At 39.1% G+C, this 26,309-nt stretch overlaps 6 protein-coding genes and 1 pseudogene across 7 annotated transcripts; 3 read left to right on the forward strand and 4 right to left on the reverse strand.

Moving 5' to 3' along the window:
• Positions 1-8,163: 8,163 nt before the first annotated feature.
• Positions 8,164-8,934, reverse strand: F21D9.8 (Gag protein; the record flags this gene model as incomplete). Its single annotated transcript, NM_075348.2, has 4 exons — positions 8,164-8,250; positions 8,301-8,573; positions 8,618-8,829; positions 8,877-8,934. 4 exons carry the CDS (start codon positions 8,932-8,934, stop codon positions 8,164-8,166), a joined length of 630 nt encoding a protein of 209 aa, NP_507749.2.
• A 2,625-nt stretch (positions 8,935-11,559) lies between these two features.
• On the forward strand, positions 11,560-13,585 carry fbxb-117 (F-box associated domain-containing protein; the record flags this gene model as incomplete). Its single annotated transcript, NM_075349.2, has 3 exons — positions 11,560-11,708; positions 11,752-12,187; positions 13,094-13,585. 3 exons carry the CDS (start codon positions 11,560-11,562, stop codon positions 13,538-13,540), a joined length of 1,032 nt encoding a protein of 343 aa, NP_507750.1. The 3' UTR covers positions 13,541-13,585.
• A 2,369-nt stretch (positions 13,586-15,954) lies between these two features.
• F55C9.3 (PAZ domain-containing protein) lies at positions 15,955-17,119 on the reverse strand (the record flags this gene model as incomplete). The annotated part of the gene is made up of 4 exons (NM_075351.2): positions 17,010-17,119; positions 16,464-16,563; positions 16,287-16,415; positions 15,955-16,234 (listed from the first exon to the last, which is right to left on the reverse strand). The coding sequence occupies exons 2-4, from the start codon at positions 16,556-16,558 to the stop codon at positions 15,955-15,957; spliced, it is 504 nt and encodes a 167-aa protein (NP_507752.1). The 5' UTR covers positions 16,559-16,563; positions 17,010-17,119.
• A 581-nt stretch (positions 17,120-17,700) lies between these two features.
• On the forward strand, positions 17,701-18,884 carry fbxb-57 (F-box domain-containing protein). The gene is made up of 3 exons (NM_075352.3): positions 17,701-17,874; positions 17,926-18,048; positions 18,172-18,884. Exons 1-3 carry the CDS (start codon positions 17,795-17,797, stop codon positions 18,833-18,835), a joined length of 867 nt encoding a protein of 288 aa, NP_507753.1. The 5' UTR covers positions 17,701-17,794; the 3' UTR covers positions 18,836-18,884.
• A 677-nt stretch (positions 18,885-19,561) lies between these two features.
• Positions 19,562-22,071, reverse strand: F55C9.5 (uncharacterized protein). The gene is made up of 3 exons (NM_001392695.1): positions 20,132-22,071; positions 19,809-19,975; positions 19,562-19,757 (listed from the first exon to the last, which is right to left on the reverse strand). Exons 2-3 carry the CDS (start codon positions 19,923-19,925, stop codon positions 19,611-19,613), a joined length of 264 nt encoding a protein of 87 aa, NP_001379210.1. The 5' UTR covers positions 19,926-19,975; positions 20,132-22,071; the 3' UTR covers positions 19,562-19,610.
• On the forward strand, positions 20,592-21,339 carry F55C9.12 (annotated as a pseudogene). The gene is made up of 3 exons: positions 20,592-20,652; positions 20,933-21,141; positions 21,195-21,339. Coding segments are annotated over exons 1-3 (415 nt in total).
• A 506-nt stretch (positions 22,072-22,577) lies between the features above and the next one.
• On the reverse strand, positions 22,578-25,769 carry F55C9.6 (CUB-like domain-containing protein; the record flags this gene model as incomplete). The annotated part of the gene is made up of 4 exons (NM_075354.1): positions 22,578-22,698; positions 22,747-22,847; positions 22,942-23,066; positions 25,700-25,769. 4 exons carry the CDS (start codon positions 25,767-25,769, stop codon positions 22,578-22,580), a joined length of 417 nt encoding a protein of 138 aa, NP_507755.1.
• Between the last annotated feature and the right edge of the window lie 540 nt (positions 25,770-26,309).

Consider the following 26,309-nt stretch of genomic DNA (forward strand, 5'->3'; position numbering starts at 1 on the left):
GATGCTTGTACCTCGAGAGGGATCAGTTGACATACCGAGCGTAAGTAGAGCTTGCCGTGAGCTTTCACTGTGGCCGTGCGCACCTCATTCGACTCGTGTACTTGAATGATTACTCCGAGGGGCCATTTATGTCGATTGACGTTATTTGTGTTGATTAACACGACTTGACCAGCGGATGGTCTCAGGGCAGTGCACTTTTTGTTGCGATGTTTCGCTTTTCTGAGATGGAATAGATATCCAAGAGTCCAGATCTGCCAGAGTCTGTTCAGGGCAGCCTCGAGACGTGCGAGGTGGGAGCGAGCTCGTTGTTCGGCTCCTCGGCCATTTGCTTCTGGTTGTACGAGTGGTACGTCCAGCATGACTCCAGGGATTTGGAAGTCAATGGGCCTGAGTGCAATCATGTCGTTTGGAGACCGTGCGTGTGGTGTCAGCGGTCGACTGTTAATCATGGCTTGAGCTCCAGATACGAGGTATTGGAGTGAGAACATGTCTATATGTTCTAATTTGCTGACTTTGTATATTTGGTGTTTAGCGAGGCCAACCACCCTTTCATACACTCCTCCCTGCCAGGGGGAAAGTGGTGTTGTGTTGAAGAAATTGATTTTTTGGGCAGCCAGGTAACTGGTCAGCGACTCGCTCATCTCGTCACCATAGATGATGTCCTGGTTTATCATCGACGCACCTAGTTTGAAGATGGCGGCATTGTCGGAATAGATATCCGTTGGGACGCCAACAGTATGAAAGATTGACCGTAATCCCATGAGATAGGTTTCTGTGGTTGCGTCTGGTAGTACTCGTAAGACTGCACCTCTCGTGATGAGGCAGGTGTAGACCAGGACGTAGGCTTTGCCTTTTGTGATGCCGTCGTCTTTGATGTATTCGACGGGACCCATGTAATCTAGACCTGATTTTGCGAATGGTTTCGACGGCTCGGTGCGAGTATCAGGTAGAGTTTTAGAGTGTGGGTATTTGAAGGGCAGCCCATGGACCTTTTTGCAGTCGACACAGGACGAGACTACTGTTTTAGCCAGCGCCTTCACATGTGGGATCCAGAATAGTGTTTTAATAGCCGAGACTGTGTATAGTTCGGGGCTATGGCCGTTGATGACGTGAGTTTCACGCATAATTAGGGCAGCTAGTGGGTGGTCTTTGTAGATGACTACAGGTTCGTTTGCTTCCTGTGGCAGGGCATTTGAGGTGATTTGTTTCAGAACTCTCAAGAATCCATGGCTATCTGTGTAGCATTCGAGATCCGGTGGCAGTTTTAGACCAAGCGCTTCGGACTCTTTGTAGTGCTGGAGGATGATGATTTTCCTCGCAAGCTTACGTCTCATGAGATAAGACGTGCAATTGCTGAATGCGAGCATGGTGTCGCTTTCCCAGACTTTTTTGGGAAGTAATTTGCACAGCATAGTTAGTCTCCAGTACACGATGCTGGTCAGCTTTGTGAGAGAATTTGTGTAGTGGAACGGAATGAGCGGTTCGAATTCCTGAAGGGAAGTGGAGACGTGTAGAACGGTCTCGATCTCTGTATCTTGTAGAGGTTTCTCGATGAGAGGTTTACGCTTCTTCTTGGAAGAGGAATCCACGATCTCAGAGTATACTAAGTCTCGGAACTTAGCAGGGCAGCTAACTTCGCCTTCAATTTTTTGAGGCCACTCTTCCGGGGGTTTTCGAAGGAATTTGGGGCCTTTATACCAGAGATGGCTGTTTTGAAGCTCTGTGGTAGTCATTCCCCGGGTGGCAAGATCGGCCGGGTTTACCTTCGTAGGTACTTGATGGATTGTTGTTGGAATCCCGCATTGAAGCATGATATCACGGTTTTCGTAGTATTTTGATACTCGGTTGTGAACCCAAGGCCTTTTGTTTTTGCTGGATAGGATCCAGTACAGAGCGCATGAGCTATCTGTGAAGATCTTGATCGATGCGATCGGAATGCGGAGCTCCTTTGTCAGGGCAACCGCGAGGTTGGAGCCACATAGAATCCCGAGAAGTTCGAGCTTGGGGATTGTGAAGTTCGTGGCAGAGACTTCCTTGATCTTATTTTTGCTGGCAATGAGTGGTGACTGGCTCCCATTTTTTATAGATATGGTGAGCGTAAACTGTGGCCGCATAGACGTCTTGTGAAGCGTCTGTAAAGACGAGGAGATGGATCTCTTCGCACTCGTCGTTTACGAATGTCAGTCTTCTGGGTACGTGGACTGATTTGTCTATGAAAGCTTGTTGAAGTTCTTTCCACATCGGGAGTAGCTCGACCGGTATTTTATCTTTCCATTTGACGCCGCTGATCCAGATTTGTTGGATTAAGCGTTTAAATAAAACCTGCAGCGGGGATACGAGCCCGAGAGGATCGAAGGTTTCAGCCATTTTCGATGCAACTTGTCGTTTAGTTGGATGCTCAATGTCGAGGACAGCGATTTTTACGGACAAGGAATCAACTTTGTCGTTGGAATTCCAAGTGTAGCCTAGCAGTTTAATCTCTCTGGACTCGGCTTTGTCCTCTGCTTTCATTCTATCCATGATGATGGACTCGTTCACAACGAACTCGCGGAGGTTCATCTCCATCTTTTTGAAGATAGCTTTGGCAGCCATTGCGGTTTTCATGATCTCATTAAACTCGTTGGTGCCGAGGAGACAATTATCCACATATAAGTTTTCTCTGATCTGCGAGTTTAGCCTGTGCGGGTTGCGAGCCAGGAAGTGGAGAATGGCAGCGGCCAAGAGGAATGGGCTGCTTGCTACGCCGAATGGGATTCGGGTAAATCGGTAGCGACAGAGGTTGTCTTCGACCGTCGGTTTTGACGGGTCTTGGATCCACAGAAATTGTGTTACGTTGCGAAACGCTTTCTGGAGGCGTACCTGATGGAAGGCTTTTTCAATGTCTGATACGATGATGTACCGATAGCAACGAGCTCTTATGAGGATTCCGAATAGCGGAGTCACCAGATTCGTGCCTGCGTGAAGGCAGTCGTTCAGGGAGAATTCTCGACCTATTGGGCTGGATGCGTCGAGCACCACTCTGAGTTTCGTAGTGTTTGAAGACTCTTTGATTACGGCTCGGTGAGGCATGAAGTACTCTATTGGAGAGTCTTGAGCCATTTCGGGTGTGACCCGTTCAATGATGTTGGACAGCTTTTGATCCATGATCACCTTGTGATATTTTTCGATGAGGCTGGTGCCTTTAGTGAGAGTTTGTATTAGACTCTTTAGACGTTGGTACGCGATGGCGTAATTATTTTTAAGCTTTGATTCATTCCCGTTGAAGGGCAGCGCTACTTCGAGTTGTCCGTTGGAATATTGGACTGTGTTTTCAAACTCGGCAAGCAGGTCTTTTGTGGACATTTTACTGGAGTCAACCAAGGGAATTGGCTCAATTCCGATATTCTCGAGCTTCCACATTTGTTCAATTTGCCAGTGGAGTTGAAGATCAGGGTCTTCTGCGGACTGGCCGCTTAGCACCATATCAGCGTGCATGATAGAATGCGCTGGTTTGATAGTCTCGTCAAGGATCCAGGTATGGTTCTCCTCGGTATGAATGACCATTGATGGCACTGGGTGTACGATGCATCCGATTCGTGTTGAATCTATAACTCGTCGAGAGGGCAGCTGGTGCCTTTTTGTGTGACTATCGGCGTAAAGACTCGCCAGGACGTCGTTACCGAGAATCATATCGATCGGTTTCCCGTTGTGGGTTTTTTGGGCAGTGATTGAGCGGTGATCGATCTTGAGAAGATCGAGGCAGTTCTTATCGTTGTCAGATAGAACTGGCGCCAGAAACTGGGTCGACGGAAGTTGGGCGTGGCCAGCAATTAAGAAACCCATCGACATCACCGAGTTATGTATTTTTAACCGCAGTGGAAAGATATGCGACACTGAAGTGGATTCATCGTGGAAACCTTGGAGGGATAGGCTGGCTGATCCCACTGACGTTAGGCCAATTTGGATGGCTGTGTCATGAACAATTAAGGAGAGTGATGCTCCAGAATCTACTAGTGCTAGTAGTGGCTGATTTTTGTCCGTGTGTAGACAAATGAATGTGAGCTTATCGTTACCAGCGTTTTTTATGTTGGTCACTTGGTGAACCACGTCTGTCCGGGACAGGAAAGCTGCGAACTCTGACACGTGTGACGTGGAGTTTGGTGTGTTTGTCTCGTATGAGAGAGCTAGACGAGTGTCTGATCCCCGAGGATAATGTGAATTTGTGATAGAGACACTGTTGATAGGGGCTGTTGGCAAGGCAGCTGTTGGTAGGGGGTTCTGTACTTTCGACCCCGTACCTGCCCAAAGGTATTTATTGGGAGGTAATGAATTTGCGGTCTCCCCTCTCTCTGTGGAGAGGGAAGTCTCGAAATAACTGGATGACGGTTGAGGCGTCTTTGGGATAGTTAGACATATCTCTGTAATGGTCCTTCAGAGGGCAGCCTTCCCCATGAAAGTGGGTGGGAGTTTGCCAATGATACCCATCGTGATGCGGGCGTCGAATTGACTGAGACCTGTAGTTTTAAGCCTTTGAGCAAGCAGCCGATGTGCTGTGAGGTCGAGTTTCATCTGCTCAGTGTTTGTTTGATGAAATCTCAGGCATTTGAATTTTTGCAGGAGGCCGGACTGTGTGTCGCCTTTGCCGTACACTGATTCAAGCATTTTCATGGTCATTTGATAAGCCATGGTTGGATCGTCATCATATGAGATGCACTGGGCAGCGTCTCCAATGAGATGGTTTTGAAGTAAATTGTTTTTTGTTACTTCAGGGAGACGTGCGTCGTTGAGAACGACAGTTTCAAAGCCATTTCGGAATGCCTTGAAGTTTCCGCTACCGTCAAAATTCGGTAGGTTTTTGGCGTTAGTTTCGAAGTTGATGACTCCGAAAAGCGAGCGAGCGTCGGGATTAATTTGTGGTGGAGGAGGCGTGTGGCTCGATTCCACTGGAGTTTCATCGACTTGGTCTTGCTCGCTTGTTTGATCTGTGGCGAGGCCATTCCGATCATTTCTCAGCTCATTGATGGCTGAAGCGTTTTGTCTTGCTAGCTCTTGCTGGTCGGCTCTCAGCTGGGAGATAGAGCTTCTCATTTCTGGCATGAACGCAAGCATCTCGTTTAGACCGAGAATTTCAGTGGTGTTATTGCCGGTAAGCCGAGTGGTGGCTTGAACTGGGCAGCCTGTGATCTGAGCGGTTTCGCTAGCGTGAGGCTCGAAATTTTGAGGCGATGGAGCATCGCGAGTTCTTGGCCGTGGGGTCAAGTACAGAGTGGGAATAGGAGAGGATTGACGCTCTCTGTGCAATGCATCCATTCTACGCTGACGAGCGGCTCGCATTTCGCGTAGCTCCTGTACTTGCTGTTGCTCCAGTTCTTGGCTTTGTTCGGCAGCTTGCTGATACCCTTGTACGGTATCTTGGAGGGCTCTTACTTTCTTTTGAGCAAGGCGTCTTTGGTGACGTTCCTCTTCCAATTCTTCCGCAAGAGATGGTTTCCGAGACCATGCGTCGTCGTCGGAATCACGGAAGCGTGCGGTGGCACTGAATTGGGACGCCGAGCGGTGTGGTCGCGTCGACGAATTATGATTAGACGGTGAGACGATTGATGGAGGAATCGTGGCTCGTGGCTCGTCGTGACGAGTGGGGTTCGGGATAGTGATATGCTCCGAACCCATATGCTCTTTGAGGGCAGCGAATGCGTTATCAACCTCTTCCAAATCCTCGTTATCAGTTTCGGACAGGTCTGAGGATTCATACTCGTATGGAGTGATGTTATTGTCTTCGGTGATCTTAGGAGTCACCGGAAAACCGCGAGCGTTGAGCTCTTGCTCGAGCATGTTGATATCGCGTTTAGCGTCGCTGATGAGCTTTTGCGGATTGATGGTCTCAATGTGAGCCTGAACTTCTCGGTAGTAGGCATCCCGATGCGGGGAATCGCGTAGAGCGTCTTCCTGGAATTTGTCGTCGACATACGTGCGGATGTTTTCCATCGCTTCCAGGTATTGTCTGGTTTTTACGATAACCAGATCAGCAGCGCGGAGCACATTGTCTCCGACTGGATTAGACGCATCAGGAGTGGTACCGAGATGGTCAAGCATGATGTCGCCGGCTTGCAAGTGGTAAAACTTCGCATTGTTGGTAACGCGAGTGAGGTACCCTTTGATGGGTGCCGCTAGGCTTCGAAGTTTGCCAGGGCGGCCACGACCTCTAATTTTTTGGGTGCTTGCAGCCGGTTGGCTTTTGGGGACAGCCGTTGGGAGTTCTCCAGTAGTGTTGGAGGCCTCTGGGAGGACTTGGGATTGATCATCGAACTTTGAGTTCATTGTTGGGCGATTGTCAGGGGTAAATAAGAATCCAGTTAACTGAAATTTGTACCATTAGAGCCGGTCTGAATGGTACGCTGGATGCAAAGAGGTAGGATAGGTCGACTACTCTCTCTTTTGAAACCCGTGTCGGCAGTATTTCATGCATTGAAAATAAAGCCCACGTGGGGGCGTTACCGTCTTCGTGGATCGGTAACTACCAAGACGAGGGGATTGCGGCTCATCTTGGGTTTTGTCGTAAGATTCTTCGGGAGGGCTCGCCGTTACGACAGTGATTATTGTCGTTCAAATTTTCCATCTGGTGGGTATGATAGTAGCTTTGATTGCCTTCCACTGCTGGAGTGATGGTCTGTTTGAAGGAAGTTTTGTGTTCCTGCACTTGATGCATGAGCTTGCACCGCTTAAGAAGCTAAGAAAGAATCTATCGTGGCTTCGTAGAATAGGCGGTGCTAAGAGCACAAAAGCCTCCTGACTGAAGGTGCTTTGCGATGCTCACCAGAAGCTTCCGAACAGGTCTGGGTTTTAATGATGGCCGATCATGAGACGCTTCGAACGGGTAAGGTCTATATATGTAGTGCGTTGAGCACGTTCTTCTGGCTGACACCGATAAGTCTTCGGTTTATTACAGGACAGCGTCGGAATGGCACGACTATCCCGGCGGCTCGTGGGCGCTCACGGAGGGCTCGAAGAAATTCGGAGCGGGGCTCAAGAGAGCCGACTTTTCAACCTCCTTCGATGTGTAAGAGACCGTTAAGTAGGTCGTCGTTACAAGACGGGTTAGTTGTCTTCCGCCTCTGATGTGCGGGTATGTCCGCCACCCGTCGATGTTGGACTTTTCCGCATGGGCGTACTTTTGATCTAGAAGTGGACACGCTACCACCTATGCGCATTCTGGATCAGATCCAGAGATTTTGAACAACTTCCGACTAACAGGGCTCTAGCTCCCTGTTCACCATGATCATTGGCGTCTGAGCCGGGACTGTAGAAGTCCTCTCACGTATTTCACTTGGCGTGATATGCGCTTCCACGATGCTCGTTATTGATTGTGTGTGAATAACGGCTGTCCTGATTAGGAGCAATAAGCCATAGGGGGATTTGCATCAGCTCCCTATGCCTGTTCAAGTATGCTTGGCTACTTGCTGTTGTGCGTTCGAGTGCGAACTGAGCCACGCTGTTGGTGACTTTGAGTAGGTCCGCATTCTAGACGAGGAATGGGCGCTCGTCAGTGGATGGACGAGGAATGAGCGCTCGTCAGTGGGTGGACGAGGAATGAGCGCTCGTCAGTGGGTGGACGAGGAATGAGCGCTCGTCAGTGGGTGGACGAGGAATGAGCACTCGTCAGTGGATGGACGAGGAGTGAGCACTCGTCAGACGAGGAGTGGACGCTCGTCAGTGGTTGGACGAGGAATGAGCGCTCGTCCATGGCTCGACTGCGGCGGAGCAGGCTTTACAATCACGGCTTTTGGAATCTTTTTTGTTTACGAGTGCTTGAGACTCGGTTATTCTCGTATAATGAGGAGGCTGGCTCGACTCGGTTTGATGATTGAGTTTGTGAGGAGACTGGCTCGACTCTATTTCATGATTTAATTCTTGAGGAGGCTGGCTCGACTCATTTGTATGTTATTTTTATACTGGCTCGACTTGGGTTTGAGGAGAGGTGTCTCGACTCTGGTATCACAATACTTCTTGCATCCGTCGTATCATCAAAAAAGAAAGTTTTAAGATAATAAGCGAGATAATGAACTCGAGCAATCAAGACATGAAGATGGTAGGTGGTATAACAAGAATGAAATTCTTTAACGGCAAAATATAACAACGGTGCTGCTGGGCAGCGTAAAACAATAGTGAAGAGGAACGTTGGTGTTCCTAACGACGGAAGTAAGTCGTTCCGGCGTGTTGTTGTGAGAATGAGCCTCTCCAATTTCTCGAACGGTCAGTTGCTTTGCGTGAGTTCTACAATAGTTATTGTTTAAACCGTGTTATATTAGTGTAATATGCGTCACCTTACAAGCTCGTCTGTTGCGAGTGGTCTTGACTGAAGTGCAGAGAGCTTCATGGTGGTATTTGCAGCCAACACGATTGGTGTTGTTGGCGCACACGGAGCAAGTGTCCTTGGCTTTTGGGCAGCCTTCGTGATGCCAGTCGTCATCAGTGACACCGACGGTGAGACAGTGCTTGCACATCGATAGCGCTTCTGCTCGTTCGCGTCGAGTGATCCAGTTATTGTAGCTGGTACAGTTGCTGATGTCGTGGTTAGCGGCACATAGCTGACAGATCTGCAGTGTATGCAATTTATGAGTGTTTTATGATCGTGTCTTACGTTACTGCTCGATTGAGCGCCTGCCTGGGCAGCCTGGTGGGATGTTTCTTGGCTCTCAGTGGTGTTGTTGATAGTCATGGACTGCTGGACGTCGGCCCATTGGTTTGTCAAGCCGGTGACGGCGTTGTAGACATTGTCCAGAATTTTTGTGACGTCAGTCTTGAGCCCTCCGATGATCGGAGCCATCACTTCCTCGATCGCGTAGGCGAGAGCTGTAACAACAACTGGTTGTACTTTTAACCACTGAGAGTAGTCATACCTTTTTCCTGGCTCTTTTCTAGCTCGTTGCTCGCGCGGGCAGCCGGCTCATACAGCATTTCGAGTGGATCTTGGATCACTTCCTCGTCAATCACAGCGTCTGGGACGTGTTCCTCGTGGACAGCCACAATCTAGGTGTTGTCCTCCTCATGATCTTTGATGGACGCGGTCAATGGAATATCTGTGATGTTATCGATCGGATTCTCCATTGTCTGGAAATTAAATCAATTATTCGCGTGATAAGCGCTCCGAGATATCAGAAATTCATAAGGAAATTGACGGTCAGTGTGCGTGTAACACAAAATAATAAAGAGGAAAAAAGAGAGGTTTAATATCTGGAAATGTTTCGACAGATATGTGACTGGAGGTCAGCTGTGATATGACACGTAATACTCATTGTTAGATCTTTTGCTATTGAATTAGTTCTCGACCTGTATTTTAGGGAGTCCACTTCGCACGACAGGCGTTATAAGCTGCTGGAGCTTGATGTGAATTGATTTGAAATAATAATGATTATTATTATTAAAATTTTGCTGATTATTATGATGAATCAGCGAGGACCGAGGAGAGTTTTCCGTTCGGTTATTATACGAAAAATTTCGAAACGTTTCGAAAAATTTCGAAAAATTTCGAAAAGAATTTTAGGATTCGATTCCAATTTGTGGAAGTCCGTGATTGCGCGTCAAATGGGATGCTATGTCCGCATTGAGCCGTTGTGTACCGTAGCCAGCAAGAAAGTCGTATTGCGGCGGAGATGAAACGGTAATTTCCTTGGTGGAATTGGGTTCGGAGAAGGCCGTCCGAATTTGATGTAAACTTTCAGGAGATGCTCTTTTGAAGAGCTTAGTGTTCCCCGGGTTTCTTCCGGGGGGAACCTGGTTGTGATTTCGCAATATGTGATAAAGCGTTCAGGTTGAAAGTTGAGAACTTTCATTAGGAGACGTCGATCGGCTTCATCTTTGCAGGAAAATATGTGCCAACTCCTGGGCAGCCGAGACAATTGTGATTATTAGATCGTGTTCAGTGGTAGAATTTTTTAAGGAGATTAATGATGAATTTGCGGAGGAAAATGTCGACTCCGGAGCGCTTTCCCGATGATGGGCGGCTCTATCTGCTTGATTCTACGAAACCTGCGTTTGAGCGATAGTTTCGGAGCGCTTTGAGCGGCTCAGTTCTCGGTTTGTAGAAAACCTGTGCTGCGCAACATCCTTAGTGCACCTCTGATCTCTTAACGTGTAGCCTGGGGCTCGTGATTGTCTGAAAATCTCGTATTATGATTTGCCTGGCATTACAATTAATTTGAAATCTCAGTGATTGAGGATCTCAAATGTTCTCGACTTGTGAAGTGAGAAGCTGTCGCCCGGCAGGCGAAAATGTTCTCCCCTTGTATGAAGGGGAGTCCAATTGCAACGCAGGAAATTTAATAGAGATTTCAGACGTGTTCTCTACCAGCTGTTGTGGGAGTCCACTTTGCCCGGCAGGCAATTTGCTATGTTTTTTTGTTCTCGACCAGAGAGATCTGGGAGTCCTTTTTGCCCGGCAGGCAATTTTGTCGAGCAAGGCTCGATTTCTGCAAACCTTTCGTGTCGCGAGCTGGCTTGGCAGGCTCGTTTTTCGGATAAGATCCGATCCGGTCGATGCACCATGTTGACACTCCGTCTGAGAGGAAGCCAGGACCTCAGAGTGACAAATTGTGGACGACGAAGGAATGCGAAATGTAGGATGAGCAATGCGAGTTCATAACAGTACACAGTTCACGAAAATCCAAGTTTATTAGCAGGGTAGCATAGAGCTGGAATAAACAGGGAAAAAACGGCGAGAATATTTAGGAATATTGGGACGAAGATCGGCAGGCGGGCAGCGATGTCGTCGGGAGAACCAGAATGAAGAGAATGGCAACATTTTAGGCCAATAATTAATGTGAGCAAGGGAATAAACAGCGCGCGCTACGACACTCCGGTGTACAGTGGCGCGCGCTTGTATCCTTGGCGGCAAATTTGAATTATAATTATTTAATTTAATTAATTTAAATGGCGGAAAGATTATTAGAACGAACAATTTAACGGAAATGTGTGAGTGGGAAATCAGCGGATGATTATCGCTGGATTGTGGGCGATTCTTGCCGATAATTATAATCCGCAAAGTTGGGGCGGAGGACCTCTACGGAGGCGAAGTCACAACAGTTTCTAGAAAAGTCTAGAAACTTCTCGAACTTTTTAAAATCGTGGCGAGGCCCATCCATTTTTAGCGGGAAATTCAAATTTTCTAAGAGAAATGTACAAATCTATTGTGTCCATAACTTTCTGGAAAATTCGAGAATGTTCTTGAACCATCTGGAAATATCGAAAAAACTCTGGAATGTTCTAGAATCATCTAGAACTTTCTAGAAAACTTGAGAAAATACGGAAAGGTTCTAGAACTTTCTGGAAAATTCGAGAAAATTTTGGAATCGTTTTGAACTTTCTATAAAATGAACTAATTGCACAACGAAATTAGTTCACTTTCAAGATAAGACAATTGATGCACCATAAACAAGATTTACACCAATTCTTCAAATTTGAATTGGCTTTCAATATCGATTAGCATAGATCGCTCGTACAACCATATCGATTCTCAGTCGTTTTCAGCGTTTTCTGTGTGTCAGGTAGACACACCGTGCATTCATTCTCCTGATCTACCAGAAAATGGACCCCAGACTCCTTGCCTCACAAACCCCTTACCGCCGTTTCAACTCTATAGTTTGCCTTTTTCCCAAGACACATCCTTTCCCACTGCTCCGTCTTCCATCCAAATCTCTGAAGACTGCTCTCCGATTTATGAATGGTTTTCAATTGTAAGTGTAATTGTGTAAGTCCCCCTAAAACTCAAATTTTCAGAATCCTGCTCTCATTTTGCCCTACAAACGCGAAAAACGCCACGAAATTGGTGATAACGCGCTCCGAGCCAGTAATAGCAGTTGTCGTGCGGAAAGAATACCTTCTGATTGACGTTTTTCATAGAGGATTTCAAATCGAAATATTTATCAATAACGAAAGCTTCGAAGTTGTATTAACGGAGGCCCGTTTTTACAATCGTTCGATTAAAATTAAATTGAAAAATGAGAAATTCCCAGTGAGAGACTATTTACTTCATGTCTTGGATGTGACGAGCGGTTCGACAATCAACATAAAGCACTATGACACCAGTGAGCTCTTCCAGCTGGAAGAAGCTCGAAGATGCTTCAAGAATATTCTGATTAATCGAGTGTATTGCTTGTCAAATTCTACGAGCAATGTACTACAATATTGTTCTATTTCTACAGAACTACTTACGGTAAGTTTTTGGAAACTTCTAGAAAAATTTAGAAACATCTAGAAAGTTCTAGAAAAATCTGTAAATTTCTAGAAATTTCTAGAAAAAAAACCCAGAATTTTCCAAAAAAAAATCTAGAAAAATATGAAAAAAATCTGGAAACTTCTAGAAAAATGTAGAAACTTTTAGAATTTTACAGAAAAATCAGGAAACTTCTAGAATTTTCTAGAAAAACCTTGAAACTTCTAGAAAAATCTGGAAACTTCTAGAAAAATGTAGAAACTTCTAGAATTTTCTAGAAAAATCTTAAAACTTTTAGAATTTTCTAGAAAAAACTGAGAATTTCCCAGAAAAATTTTGAAGCATCAGAAACTTCTAGAAAAATCTGAAAAAAAATCTGGAAACTTCTAGAAAAATCTGGAAACTTCTCGAATTTTCTAGAAAAATCTGGAAACTTCTAGAAAAATATATTTAAAAAATCTGGAAACTTCTAGAAAAATATTCTTAAAAAATCTGGAAACTTCAACAAAAATGTAGGAACTTCTAGAATCTTCTTGAAAAATCTAGAAAAATCTGGAAACTGCTAGAATTTTCTAGAAAAATCTGGAAACTTCTAAAAAATCTGGAATTTCTTGCATTTTCTAGAAAAAACTGGAAATTTCGAGAAAAATCAAGAAACTGCTAGAACTTTCTAGAAAGTTCAGGAAACTTCTATAATTTTCTGGAAAAATCTAGAAACTTCTAGAATTTTCTAGAAAAAGCTGAAAACTTTAACAAATTTTCAAAACTCCTAGAATTCTCTCAAAAAATCTGGGATATCTTAGAAAAATCTACAAATTTTCAGAACTTCTTTTAAAATCATCTGGAAACTTCTAGAATTTTCTAGAAGATTTTTATATAACATTACAAATCACTTATTCACTTCAGATAGATACAAATCATACTCCAGAACTTGCGCCAGTGTTTCATACTATTTTATCTGGAAACTTTAAAAAACTGAAAATCAAGTCTCCACTACGTAATCTCGATCACTTGTTGAACATGGACAGTAGCTTAGTGAATCTTCAAAATCACAATTTCACCGAGAAAGAGCTGAACTTGTTCCTAAAGCATTGGATACTCGGAGTTGCTCATCGAAATCTAAAAACGCTGAGCGCACACAATGAGATAAACGACGAGACGGCTTTATGGAACGGAATTCGATATCAGGTTCAACCAGAGTCAAGGATAAAAATTACTGAAGATGACTATTTCATTTGGAAGCCATGTCGGGAATACCGTGGTGGTTACGATATCAAACGGAATGATGGAGTTGAAGCAACACTTTACATTTTCAAAGATTGGCATTGTTTCCATTTTGTTGTTTGGCACTGAACCAGTTTGAAAATCAAATTTCAATAAAATTTTTGTGGAAAATTCATTTGTTCAGAATATTTAAAATCATTGAGGTGAAAGCGGCTAAATTGTAAAGGGTCCTCGATGCACCATGAGCTGTAAAAGGGCACCACTGGTCTAAACTGGCGTAACTCTAGAACCTGATTAGCTACAAGATTTTTAAGCATATTTTCTGAGAGTTAAATTTATGGAAAGGTTTTTTATATTTTTTCAACAACGTATTTTTCATATGTGAAACTACGGTTTTCAACTGAAAAACGCTAATTTTACTTCAATTTTTTAAAATTTTCAGTAACAATCATAGATTTTGAATAAGTTTTTAAATAAGTCACAAGATTTCATCAAAATTTAAGTTTCATTTTTTTCAATTTCTTTTGAGAAAATTGATGAAAACATTTTTTTTTTCCGTCCGAAATGGTTCAAATGTGTAGAATTAATTTTTTTAGCGTATTGGCAGCAAATTACTTACAGAAATTGTTCTCAAATCATGCTAGATGGTTCAAAAAACCGAAAAGAAATCGGCGAAATTCAGTACTAAATCAAAAAATTTTGGCAAAATTATAAATTTCTAATTATGTAATATACCCACAGATTTATTTAATTGCACCAAAAAGGATTTTTACTACATTCTTTTAAAATTTTAAATAAAAATACCATTAACTGTGCTTTTTTCTAAGACTACAGCCAGATGTACCCATTCATAGCCAGTGGACAATTTATAACACATTTTTTTAGACATGGCACAACCAAACACCACAAAGATATTATCTAACATTGTTGAACTGCTCGATGCACCATGTCTCGAAAACTAGTTTTTCATTTCTAATTATCCCCGATTTTGTTGTAATTTTTTCTTTCGATTTTTTTCCGATTTGTTTTGTTTTTTTTAAATTTTCTTCCTATTGTTTCTTTTGTTTTTTGTTGTTATATCCTGTATTGTTTTTTTATGAAATTTATAATAATTGATAATATTTTATTTTTTAAGTAAAAAAAGTTAGAAAAAAAAGATTAAAAAAATTACAAAAAAAGTTTTTTGTGGTTTTTTGAAAAAAAAAAAGGGGGAACGGTTCCAACAGGGACTTTTGCTTGTGGTTCATTTTCCAGATAGAATAGCCTCAAGTTTGGGTGTCTTAGCCGAAGATTGTACCGATTGTGCAGAAGCTCTCCGTCAATTGGGCCAAGTTGAAGTCGGCTTCCAACATGGACAACATTAATTCGGCATTTTACAACTTTCAAATAACGAGTAAGTTTTTTCGATTGTTTTTTTAAACACATTTTAACTATTTTCAGCGCAATCTTATTATTTGGACCACGGCGCGCAATGATCAGTGTTGAACAACACTTGCAGAAGGGCATCACACAAACACCCAAAAAAAAGAAGAATAGTCTAGGTCCTACTAAATGAGTCAAGAGGGCTACGTTTTTAATCAGCTGTTGGCAATCTCCTCCGCCCACCCACTCCCACATTTGTCGAGAACGCGTATGGGAAACCGTCGGTTACATAAGATTTGGGAACGGAGATGGATTATTAGATTGTATACAACAATTATGACACATTTTGATGGACCGTCACGATAATCCTTTCCGTCTTGGCACGTCTTACAGAATAACGAAGCAACAAATGGAAGAGTGGTAATTCTTTTGAAAAAAAAAATATTCAAAAACTAATTTTGAATAGTGCCATTTTGTAGAGCATGTTTTATTTAGTACAATTGCAGTTTTTTCATCTCCTCAATTTACAATATTACCCGAGATATATGCGTTTTACTGAAAATTTGGCAATTTATGTACCTAACAATATCGATTTTCTGAGTGGCTGGGGGATTAGTGACATTGTCAGCGGTTCAAGTTCAATTCTAGCGCGGGCAAAATACAACTTTTAGGTCCAGAAACTTATCCATAACATTAGAAAAAAATTTAGAATTCAAATCTATGAAAATCCTACCAAAATTCCAAAATTTTTTTTTGCAAAAATGTGCAGTCATATGTATGTAAAAATTGAATTGGAAACAAAAACCCCTCTAGCGCGGCCAACATTGAATTTCTCGACCCAGAAACTCACCAATAATCTTAGAAAAAAATTATCTATTCAGGGACATATCAATTCTCCCGAAATTCCAAAATTCTTATTTTTGTTTTTTTGTGCCTGTATATGCCTGTAAAAAATGAATTGGAAACAAAAACCCCTCTATCGCGGCTAAAATACAAACTTGTAGGTCCAGAAACTTATCCATAATATTTTAAAAAAATTTAGAATCCAAATTTATGAAAATCCTACCAAAATTCCAAAATTGTTATTTTTGTTAAAGAAAAAATATAAAGAAAAAACACAAAATTTAGCGTTTTCGGATTTGTCTCAAAGCTGCACGAGATTTGCGCCCACAAATCAGTTTTCAGCTGAGGAGACTGTGTACGGTATTTTTTTTTAAGTTTAAAAAAGAAAAAATAAATTTTATTTGTTTAAAAGTATTAAAAAAACAGTTAAAAAAGGTTAAGAAAGAACTTTTTTTGTGATTTAAAAAAAAAGGTGTTTCCACCGGTGATTTTGCCTGCGTCTCGTTGGTGAAATGGAATAGTCTTAGTTTCGGGTGTCTTAGCTCCACGTTGTAGCGTCTGCGGAAATGTTCTTCTACTGTTATCATTTGTCGTCTTGGTCCAAACATCAAATACGCACTGAAAATGGTTAAAATTTGATGAGAAAAAAAACAAATCTAAAAAAACTTACTCGTTGTTGGATAATTGAATGATTCCGGTTTTCCTTCTTCCGTGTTGATAAACAACTTCGACATTTCCAAAATTTTTTTTAGGCATGTGTTTCTTGATTGAAATTTTCACGTCTATTCCAGTTGGAACACTGAAAAGAACAAATTTAATTAAAATTGTAAAAAATAGTAAAACTCACGTTATCGTCTCTGCAAGTTTTTTGATGTTTGACAGATATTCTAAATGTTCTTTCCCTTTAATAATCTTTTCCATGATCACAATTTTCGCTTTCATTTCTGCTAAAAAAAATTATTTTATAAATAATATAGAAAAATTTCTTTCCTTAATTTTGTTAATTTTGTTATAACGAATTTTTTAGATGCAAGTTTTATTACTTATTTGCGGAAACGGCTGGAACTGGAAAAAGTGCATTTGTAAAATTCTTTGCATCAAAAGTGAAAAGTAACGAATTGATAATGGTTTTTTCAAAACAAAATTAGTATTTAAAAAATTTATTTTTCAGCATCCGTCTTTAAAGAGTTCCGAAGAGTAAGAGGTCTACTGGTTTTTTATAGGGTGTCATAGAAAAGTACAGTACTCTAAATTGTCACAAAAATCAGTACCTCGTGGTAAAAAATACGCAACCTGGTCAAAAGCCCACTCTACTGATCGCAAACATTCTAAAAAGCTTCCGATAAAAAAAATTTTTTAAAGCCCATACTATGTATATAAAATAAAAACTTACATTTTCCATTCCCAGCAGAAGAATTAAAACTAAATAATTCAGAAAAAATAGAAGTAGAAGGGCATCACACAAACACCCGAAAAAGCAGAATAGTCTAGGTCCTACTGAATGAGTCGGGTGGGCAATGTTTTTAATCAGCTATTGGCAATCTCCCCGCCCTCCCACTCACACATTTGTCGAGAACACGTATGGGAAACCGTCGGTGACATAAGATTTGGGAACGGAGATGGATCATTAGATTGTATACACAACAATTATGACAAATTAGAACTGGCACGTCTTACAGAATAACGAAGCAACAAATGGAATCACCTTGCAGAGTGCTGAATCTTTTAAAATCTTTTAAAATTTTAATCGGGCAAAAAATACTACCTTTTTTACAAATGCTGGCAAATTTTTATTTCCAAACCGATTGGTTTGGAACCAATTGGAATAGTGCCATTTTGTAGAGCATGTTTTATTTACTATTAGTACAATTGCAGTGTTTTTCGTCTGAATTTGCAATATTACCCGATATATAAGTGTTTTTTTTCTGAAAATTTGGCAATTCATGTGCCTAACAATATCGATTTTCAGAGTGGCAGGTGGGATTAGTGACATCTTCAGCGGTTTTCCTAGGAGTATACTAACCTCGAGTGATCATCTGATCTGTTGCCAGTTATGCAGGTACAGTTGAAAAGAGGTCAGTCCTATCTTCCCAACACCAATCAATAATCTGATCCCATCTTAATCACCCCTACATTATTTCTCCCAGTCTTTTTCATTCCTTTCTCCATTCTACCGTCATGACAAGTGCCTTCCCAATTCTCCGACTACCTGCAAACGCTTTGACCAATTCACTTCGGTATCTGGATTTCCAAAATTTGTAAGTTAACGCTTAACATGGATTTTTTCAACTTCTCTATTTTTTCTTCAGACTCAACTTTTCATTGGTATCAAAATCTGCACAACAAGCTGCCAGAATGCTAAACTACAAAGGAAATATTTTCATAAACTTTGACCGAAACATACAGCTAAGAGTCGTCGTGATAAACAAAACGTAAGTTGACGATGCATATGATACAGACAGTTTTACAAGAAAATAGGAGAATAAGGTCTGAGTGAGCCTAAGCCTGTTTCCTTCGCGAATTTTATACGAACCTCAATAATATTATTTTTTCAGCCATACCACCGAAATAATAATAGAGAACTTTCAACTCAGAGACTGGATAAACACTGCTCTTTGCATTCTCCCCACTTATAATTTGCTTTGTAAAATCACAAAACTTCATCACAACTTTAGAAAACTGTATAACGAGCTGGATGGTCTTTTATTTTTCCGTTTGGATCTGAACCTTGGAAATTCGCCAGCTCTCAATCCAGAGTGGCAATCGTGGCTATGGAAGTTTGTTCAGAAATACTCTGATAATGGGCTTATTATTTATACAACTGCAAATCTCCCAAACGGCAATATGTATCATCAAATTCTGGGATCGTCTCGTAGAAATGTGCAAGTACAGACACGATGCACACTTTCCGATTTGCTTGCTATGAGATGTACCAATGTACTTTTATGCACACCTATCTATCCGGAGGAATTCAATTTGTTCCTGAAACACTGGATCAAAGGAGCAAATGAAGTCGTTGAAACGCTCTATGTCGAGATCGAATATGTAAATGAGTTCACTGACCTGATATTCAGGGATATCAAATGTTGGAACACACCAAAACAGGCCGCAAAAAGAAGAAGAAGAATTAAAATAAGAAAGGATATCTACAGCTGTGCCGGAGTTAGGGCTACTTTGGCGATTAGTAGATGGTCTGTTGAAATGTGTGTTTGGAAATAATTTGTTGTTTTATGGTCTTTTGAATTGTGGAAATAAAATGCTTAAAGATATCATCAATGATGCATAAGTTTGTCTTTGACCCGGAAAAGGACCGAGACTAGGAACTAGAAACTAGGGACTAGGGACTTTCCGTACAAGCTATAATACTTTGATTGGCATTTTCTGGTATTTTGACTATGCTGAACAGTTTTATGAAATAAAAAAGCATGACTCCATATGATTTTCCCAAACTTTTGAATTTTTGAAAAAAAAACCTGTGAAATTTGCGGATTGATCACCCTATTTTTTGTTGTTTTCTTCTCTGATTTGTTTTTTTTTGTTATATGTTCCATTGTTTTTTTAGTGAAAATTCATTGCTGATACCGTATTTCTTCTATTAATATGGCTGCAATACTATTTTTCAATGTTCTTCCCGGTTGCAATACTAATAGGGAGTGCATTACTAATTTTAAGAACATTTTTCTGACTTTTAGCTTTCTAGTTTTTTTCTGAAAAATCTCGAATCTTATGTAAAAATTCCGAAAATTTGATTTTAATTGTAACATATAAGTTCAAAACAACGCTGTGAAAAACTGTTGCAAAATAGGCTTTTTTTTTTGAAATCCTGAAATAAACGACGGGCTTGCAATAAAAAAGAGTAAACGCAAGACTATTAGAGAGTGCAAGTCTGATAGTGAGGCCAATAGAAGATATACGGTATTTATTTTTTTTAATTTAAAAAAGAAAAGAAAAATACATTTTATTTTTTAAAAAGTAAAAAAATTACAAAAACAGTTTAAAAAAACAATTTTTTGTGGTTTTTAAATAAAAAAAGGTGGCAGACAATCAAATTCTTCTGATTATGGCAGCTTCCACAGGAGTCTTTGCTTGCTCCTCGTTTTGGAAATGGAATCTCCTTCTTGGTCCTAATAATAAAGTTGCGCTGAAAATAGTTCAAATTTGATGAGAAAAAAAAACAATCTAAAAAACTTACTCGTTGTTGGATAATTGAATTATTCCGGCTTTCCGTTGTCCGTGATGCTATACAACTTCGACATTTCCAAAATTTCGAAGTAGTTGATTTACGTGCTCCAATGGTATTGTTTCCCATCCATCAATTATGGAGTCCAGGAAACCGAGCATTGGTCTCAAATATGCCATCTTAAAAATTATTAATTAATGAAAAAAAGATTAAAATAATTTATTTGAAAAAAAAGCAGAGTGTCTTAGCACTCTAAATCGGCGTATGTTAAACATACTACCGTATTCTTGGTCTAAAAATTATTTTTTTTGAAAAAAAATTCAGGAAAAACCCACAAATCGTTTGCGTAAGAATTAGGCATGTCTCTTAATAGAAATATTCAAGTCTATTCCAGTTGGAATGCTGAAAAGAACAAATTAAATTAAAATTGAAAAAAATCCTTCGTATCCGCCTTTTTGAAAACTTTCTATAAAATTTTTTTTAAAGCCCATACTATGTAAATAAAATAAAAACTTACATTTTCCATTTCCAGCAGAAGAATTGAAACTAAATAATTCAGAAAAAATAAAAGTAGAAGGGCATCACACAAACACCCGAAAAAAAGAAGAATAGTCTAGGTCCTACTGAATGAGTCGGGTGGGCAACGTCTTTAATCAGCAATTGGCGATCTCCCCGCCCTTCCACTCACATAATTGTCGAGAACACGTATGGGAAACCGTCGGTGACATAAGATTTGGAACGGAGATGGATCGTTAGATTGTATACAACAGTTATGACAAATTTTGATGGACCGTCACGATACTCCGATCCGTCTTGGCACCTCTTACAGAATAACAAAGCAAGAAATGGAAGAATGGTAATTCTTTTGAAAAAAAAAATATTCAAAAACTTATTTTGAATAGTGCCATTTTGTAGAGCATGTTTTATTTAGTACAATTGCAGTTTTCTCATCTCCTCAATTTACAATCATGACACCTTTTATCTGTAGAGTCGTAAATCAATTGAAAGATTTATTCAGAGCAAGCTTCGTACTTATTTCAGAAAAAATTAAACAAGAATATGATTTTTTTTTGACCTTGAAAAAGCCTCTATTTAAGCACCTACGAAAATCACTAAAAAGTACGCTATTTTGTTATGTCCACTGTCAACAAAACGCTGTACAACAAAACGCCGAAAACTCTTCCAACTGGCCGATGGAAGCGCTCTGCAGATGTGCCACTACCATCACCATCACCACCACCACCACCACAACAACTAACCCCTGACACGTTTCCCGAGGCTGAAGCTGTCGCAACCGGAGCTCCACAATCACCACCGAAAACTACAAAAAGTACACGAGAGGCCTGTAAGTTTATCAGCCTTATAGTTGCAGCTTATTTTTACATATTTTTTTCACAGAAATACCTTGAGGGTAAAGCTGAGGAAGCTTTGTTCCCCACTGCTGCCGCATCAACAATCCACCCCAAGTACATCTACGATGCCAGTACGCTCATTCTACCAATGTGTTTCGACTGTAGAAGTGCGAGCCGACATCTTGATATGAAGATTGTCGACGATGATAACCAACAGCTGTGTTAGTTAATTATTTTTTAAAGAGGCGTTAAAAAATTCTTCCGACATGATGTCTTACTCGTGAAGAGACGTCTACAGAACCGGCAATCTACCACCGAAACTAATTCTAAGATCTAATATTTTTCCAGTACGAATAAATTTATTCATGTTCATCATCAGTTTTCGGTATAAAATTGTTTTACAGTAGGATTACTGTTGTTTGGGAAAATTGAGTTTTCGTCTTTTGAAGAGATATTGGTTCGAGGTTAGTGGAGGGATATGGTTGGGGTACTGTAGTAGTCCTGTAGGGGTACTGTAGGAGTACTGTAGGATTACTGTAGTTTGGGAAAAAATTAGTTTTTTTCTTTTGATGTATCTTGGACCTTCTAGAATTTTCTAGAAAAATCATAAAAGTTCTACGATTTCTAAAAACGAATTGAAAATTTAAAAAAGTTCCAGAATTTTCTAAGAAAATCTGGAAACTTCTAGAATTTTTTAAAAAATTCAGGAAAATTCTAGAGTTTTCTAGAAAAATCTGGACAGTTCTAGAATTTCTAAAAATAATTTGGAAAGTTCTACAATTTAAAGAAAAATCTAGAAACTTCTAGACATTTCTAGAAAGTTCTAGAATTTTCTATGTAAATCTGGAAACTTCTACAAGTTTCTAGAAAAATCTGGGAACTTCCTAAATTTTCTAGAAAAATCTAGAAACTTCTACAAGTTTCTAGAAAAATCTGGGAACTTCCTAAATTTTCTAGAAAAATCTAGAAACTTCTAGAACTTTCTAGAAAATTCAGGAAAACTTTAGAACTTTCTAGAAAAATTTGGAAAGTTCTACAATTGCTAGAAAAGTCTAGAAACTTCTAGAACGTTCTAAAAAAGGTCATTAAAGTTCTAGATTTTTTATGGAAGTGTGGAAACTTTTTGAATTTTCTAGAAAGTTATAGAAGACATTACAATTTATAAAAAAATTGGTACTTGTGTATTATATGCCCTTATTTTCAAATTAAGTTAAATTTTCCCTAATTCCTCCAATTAAATAAAACGTGATATGCATTTTTCCTTTTTAGGCTTAGAAAATGTTATATCCTAATGTAAGCCTAAAAATACAAAAGTGCGGTCACGTTTTTATTTTCCATAACTTAAAAAATTACCATTAAAATGAGGGCATGTAATACACAAGTACCAAAAAATTTAGCGCACGCCAGTCGGAGCACGTTACTGATAAATTTAAAAAAAATCCTCACCATTATACCACTGAACTCTTATTCCAAATGTTCCCACTTGCATCGCTTGAAGGTTAACTGTGAATGATGGATTCAGCAGGAAAAATGGTTCCGATTTTTCGATTCTATAAGACTATACATAGTTCCTATATTCTTCCAAATCTCAAGCCTACCTGGTCGAATAACTCACTGAGTCCACTAGCGTTAGAGATGACTGTATATTTGTTGAAGCATTCACGGTTACCCATGCATACATTCCTTTCGGGATATTTACCTGAAAATTTCGAATTTGAGTTTATCCGTGAGGTGAATTATTATAATTACTGAGTTAATCATTGATAATCAATAATCAAACTTGGAAAACTTACAATCCATGAACAATTCTGCCCTGCCGCATAAGTTGGAGCTGGGAAACTATCATTCCAAGTATTTGGATAAAACCATGCGTTCGAAATATCTGCAGGCGGATTGATCGTTATTGATGGAGCACATGCTGGAAAATTTTTAAAAAAAGTTATTTTATAGGCCCCAGAATTTGTGCATTATGAGTTTATGATGTCTATCTGTAGTACGTCGTACGTTTTGGCGGAAATTCAAAAATTTCGAAAATAAAATTTCGGCGGGAATTTCATTTATTTTTCTAGAAATTGCTAGAACCTTCCAGAAAAAACAGGAAACTACTAGAAAATTCTGAAAATGTTTAGAATTTTCTAGAAAACCTGAAAACTGGAAACTTTTGGAAAAATCTAAAAACTGCTAGAATTTTCTATAAAAATCTGGAAACTTTTAGAAAAATCTGAAAACTTCTAGAAAAATTCAAGACTGGTAGAACTGTCTAAAAAAACCTGGAAACTTCTTAACTTTCCTAGGAACATTTGGAAACTTCTAGAAAAACCTGGAAACTTCTACAATTTTCTGAAAAAATCTGGAAACTCCTAGAAAATTTAAGACACTTCTAGAACTTTGTAGAAATAACTGAAAACTTCTAGAATTTTCTGAAAAAATCTGGAAACTTTTAGAAAAATCTGAAAACTTCTAGAAAAATTCAAGACTGGTAGAACTGTCTAAAAAAACCTGGAAACTTCTTAACTTTCCTAGGAACATTTGGAAACTTCTAGAAAAACCTGGAAACTTCTACAATTTTCTGAAAAAATCTGGAAACTTCTAGAAAATTTAAGACACTTCTAGAACTTTGTATCAGGTCGTCCCATAAGTTTTTGTACTTTTTCAAAACTTTTTTAACAAGTTCTAAACTGACAGAACAAAATCGAATCTTTTATAAATGCGCATGTATAGTATGTACTACTTGTCAAAAATTTTATGCGTCATTTGAAGATCCTCCTGATAACAATCACGGAAACCGGAGCCAAAAATAGCGACATACCCAAATAATGGGAGGTGTTTTCCTTCGTCCTGCTATTCACAGGGAATTAATCAATGAACATGAAAACGTAGTATTAGTAAAGATAATGGTTCAAAATACATGGTCAGTATAGTTAAAATTATCATTAGCACTTATTAGCCGTTTTGGACGTGGACTATTTGGCTCATGTTTATCAACCACTGAGTGAACATCTTCATGGAATAATTTCTCACTAAAAGTGATGGGATTATTTTAATTTTTGTTTCTTATTTTATATAACAATACTTGCATAGTACAAATATAAACTTTGTTTTACTTGCTGATTTCTCAACCATAAGTTAGAAGCCCAACACTATAAATGCCGGGTATCACATGAGGTTGGCCATGTAGATTGTTTGAACGAAGAGGCCACCAGTAAAGTTTTTTATTTTATTTATGATACATAGATTCACTTCTAAATAACACTAGACTTAATTATCTATCTTTCATTCCGAGGACTAAATGGACCAATATATGCTTCAATCACTCCTATAGCCAATTGTTAAAAAGTACAAAATAGTGTGGTTACAAAATTCTCAATTATAACATTTCCCCATGACTGAAAAAATTAAACTTTTTTTAAATTTTGACTGCACATGATGTGCACTTATCGTAAACATAAACAATGCACCCGTTCCATTCTCAGCGGCTTCGCAGGAATCAAAAACTCGGACGCCCTATTTAATTGGCCTCAACAATTGTGTTTAGCTACAGTAGTTTTTCCGGAATAGTTATACTAAATTTATAATTATTTAAAACAAGAGTGTGGAAGCATCTACTTGACAGTATATATTAACCATTACTTTAAGCTATGGATGGTGTAGAATAAACTCCAGAAGGAATGGTGTAAAAAGCTGATTCTATAGTTACTCGTTTTTCTAAAGAACCGCGGGGGCCTGGGATGTCAGAGTTATGTTGCATTAAGGTGACAAGTTGGTGACATGCTACCATAAATATAAAATCTTAGAATTGTCCGAAAAAGTTTTGTGGATAATTCGAAAAAAAGTACAAAAACTTATGGGACGACCTGATAGAAATAACTGAAAACTTCTAGAATTTTCTGAAAAAATCTGGAAACTTTTAAGAAAATCTGGGAACGTCTAGAAAATTTAAGACACTTCTGGAACTGTTTAGAAATAGCTGGAAACTTCCGGAATTTTCTAGAAAAATCTGGAAACTTCTAGAAAAATTCAAGACTGGTAGAACTGTCTAAAAAAACCTGCAAACTTCTTAACTTTCCTAGGAACATTTGGAAACTTCTAGAAAAACCTGGAAACGTTTAAAGTTTTCTGAGAAAATCTGGAAACTTCTAGAAAATTTAAGACATTTCTAGAACTTTGTAGAAATAACTGAAAACTTCTGGAATTTTATGAAAAATCTGGAAACTTTTAAGAAAATCTGGAAACTTCTAGAAAATTTAAGACACTTCTAGAACTGTTCAGAAATAGCTGAAAACTTCTAGAATCTTCTGAAAAAAATCTGGAAACTTTTAAGAAAATCTGGGAACGTCTAGAAAGTTTAAGACACTTCTAGAACTTTGTAGAAAAAACTGAAAACTTCTAGAATTTTCTAGAAAAATCTGGAAATTTCCAGAATTTTCTCTAAAAAATAAGAAATTTAAAAACGGCAGGTACTAATATAAAAATGAAACATTTCAAAAAATTAAAAAAAAAAAAATTAAAAAAAAAATGTTGATGGCTTATTGATGAAAGTCCAAAACTTACTGTAATCTGCCAATGAATATGATGAAAATGAACTCAAAACAAAAATACTTAACAAACTACACCTGCTCATGTTTTCTACCAACACTGAAAATGGAAATAAATGCAAATGCCAGACCAAAAGTTATAGAATTGATAACAAAATTGACACAAAATGAGCCCAATGATTTTAGGTTTCCAGTTTTATAGGTACACATTTTATCAGGAGGTGCATATTTGCACAAGTGACGTCAGCTTTTCCTGGTTCAATAAGTAACACGTTTGCCCGTTTCGATCGCAGGAGTGATGAGTCAAGTAGTAGAATACTAATTTCTAAATGTCGGGAAAATAATTTTGTTGATTTAATGTTTAATTATTTTGAAAAATGTTTAGTTTTAAACCTGACCCAATCTGTGAAAATAATCGATAAAAAATGTATGTAGAAATGTACTCAATTGAGCCATTCCAAAAAGTTTTATACTGAATCAAAGTCAAAAAACGAACCACACCAAAAATACCATGTTTTTCAGTTTTGATCAATCCTTGAAAATATTTATGATAAGTTGCTCAAAATTATTACTTTTATTCATTTTACTAAAATTCGAGTCATACTTTTCTGCAATTACTTGGTCAT

The sequence above is a fragment of the Caenorhabditis elegans genome, chromosome V (assembly GCF_000002985.6).
Source record: "Caenorhabditis elegans chromosome V".
Taxonomy (NCBI): domain Eukaryota; kingdom Metazoa; phylum Nematoda; class Chromadorea; order Rhabditida; family Rhabditidae; genus Caenorhabditis; species Caenorhabditis elegans.

Excerpts from the sequence above, each read along its gene's own strand:
- F55C9.5 (NM_001392695.1), bottom strand. The coding sequence starts at position 19,925 with ATGGGAAACAATACCATTGGAGCACGTAAATCAACTACTTCGAAATTT. Across the intron at positions 19,758-19,808 it reads ATTCAATTATCCAACAACGA|CGCAACTTTATTATTAGGAC; the intron begins GTAAGTTTTTTA and ends AACTATTTTCAG.
- fbxb-57 (NM_075352.3), top strand. The coding sequence starts at position 17,795 with ATGACAAGTGCCTTCCCAATTCTCCGACTACCTGCAAACGCTTTGACC. Across the intron at positions 17,875-17,925 it reads TATCTGGATTTCCAAAATTT|ACTCAACTTTTCATTGGTAT; the intron begins GTAAGTTAACGC and ends TTTTTTCTTCAG. Across the intron at positions 18,049-18,171 it reads GTCGTCGTGATAAACAAAAC|CCATACCACCGAAATAATAA; the intron begins GTAAGTTGACGA and ends TTATTTTTTCAG.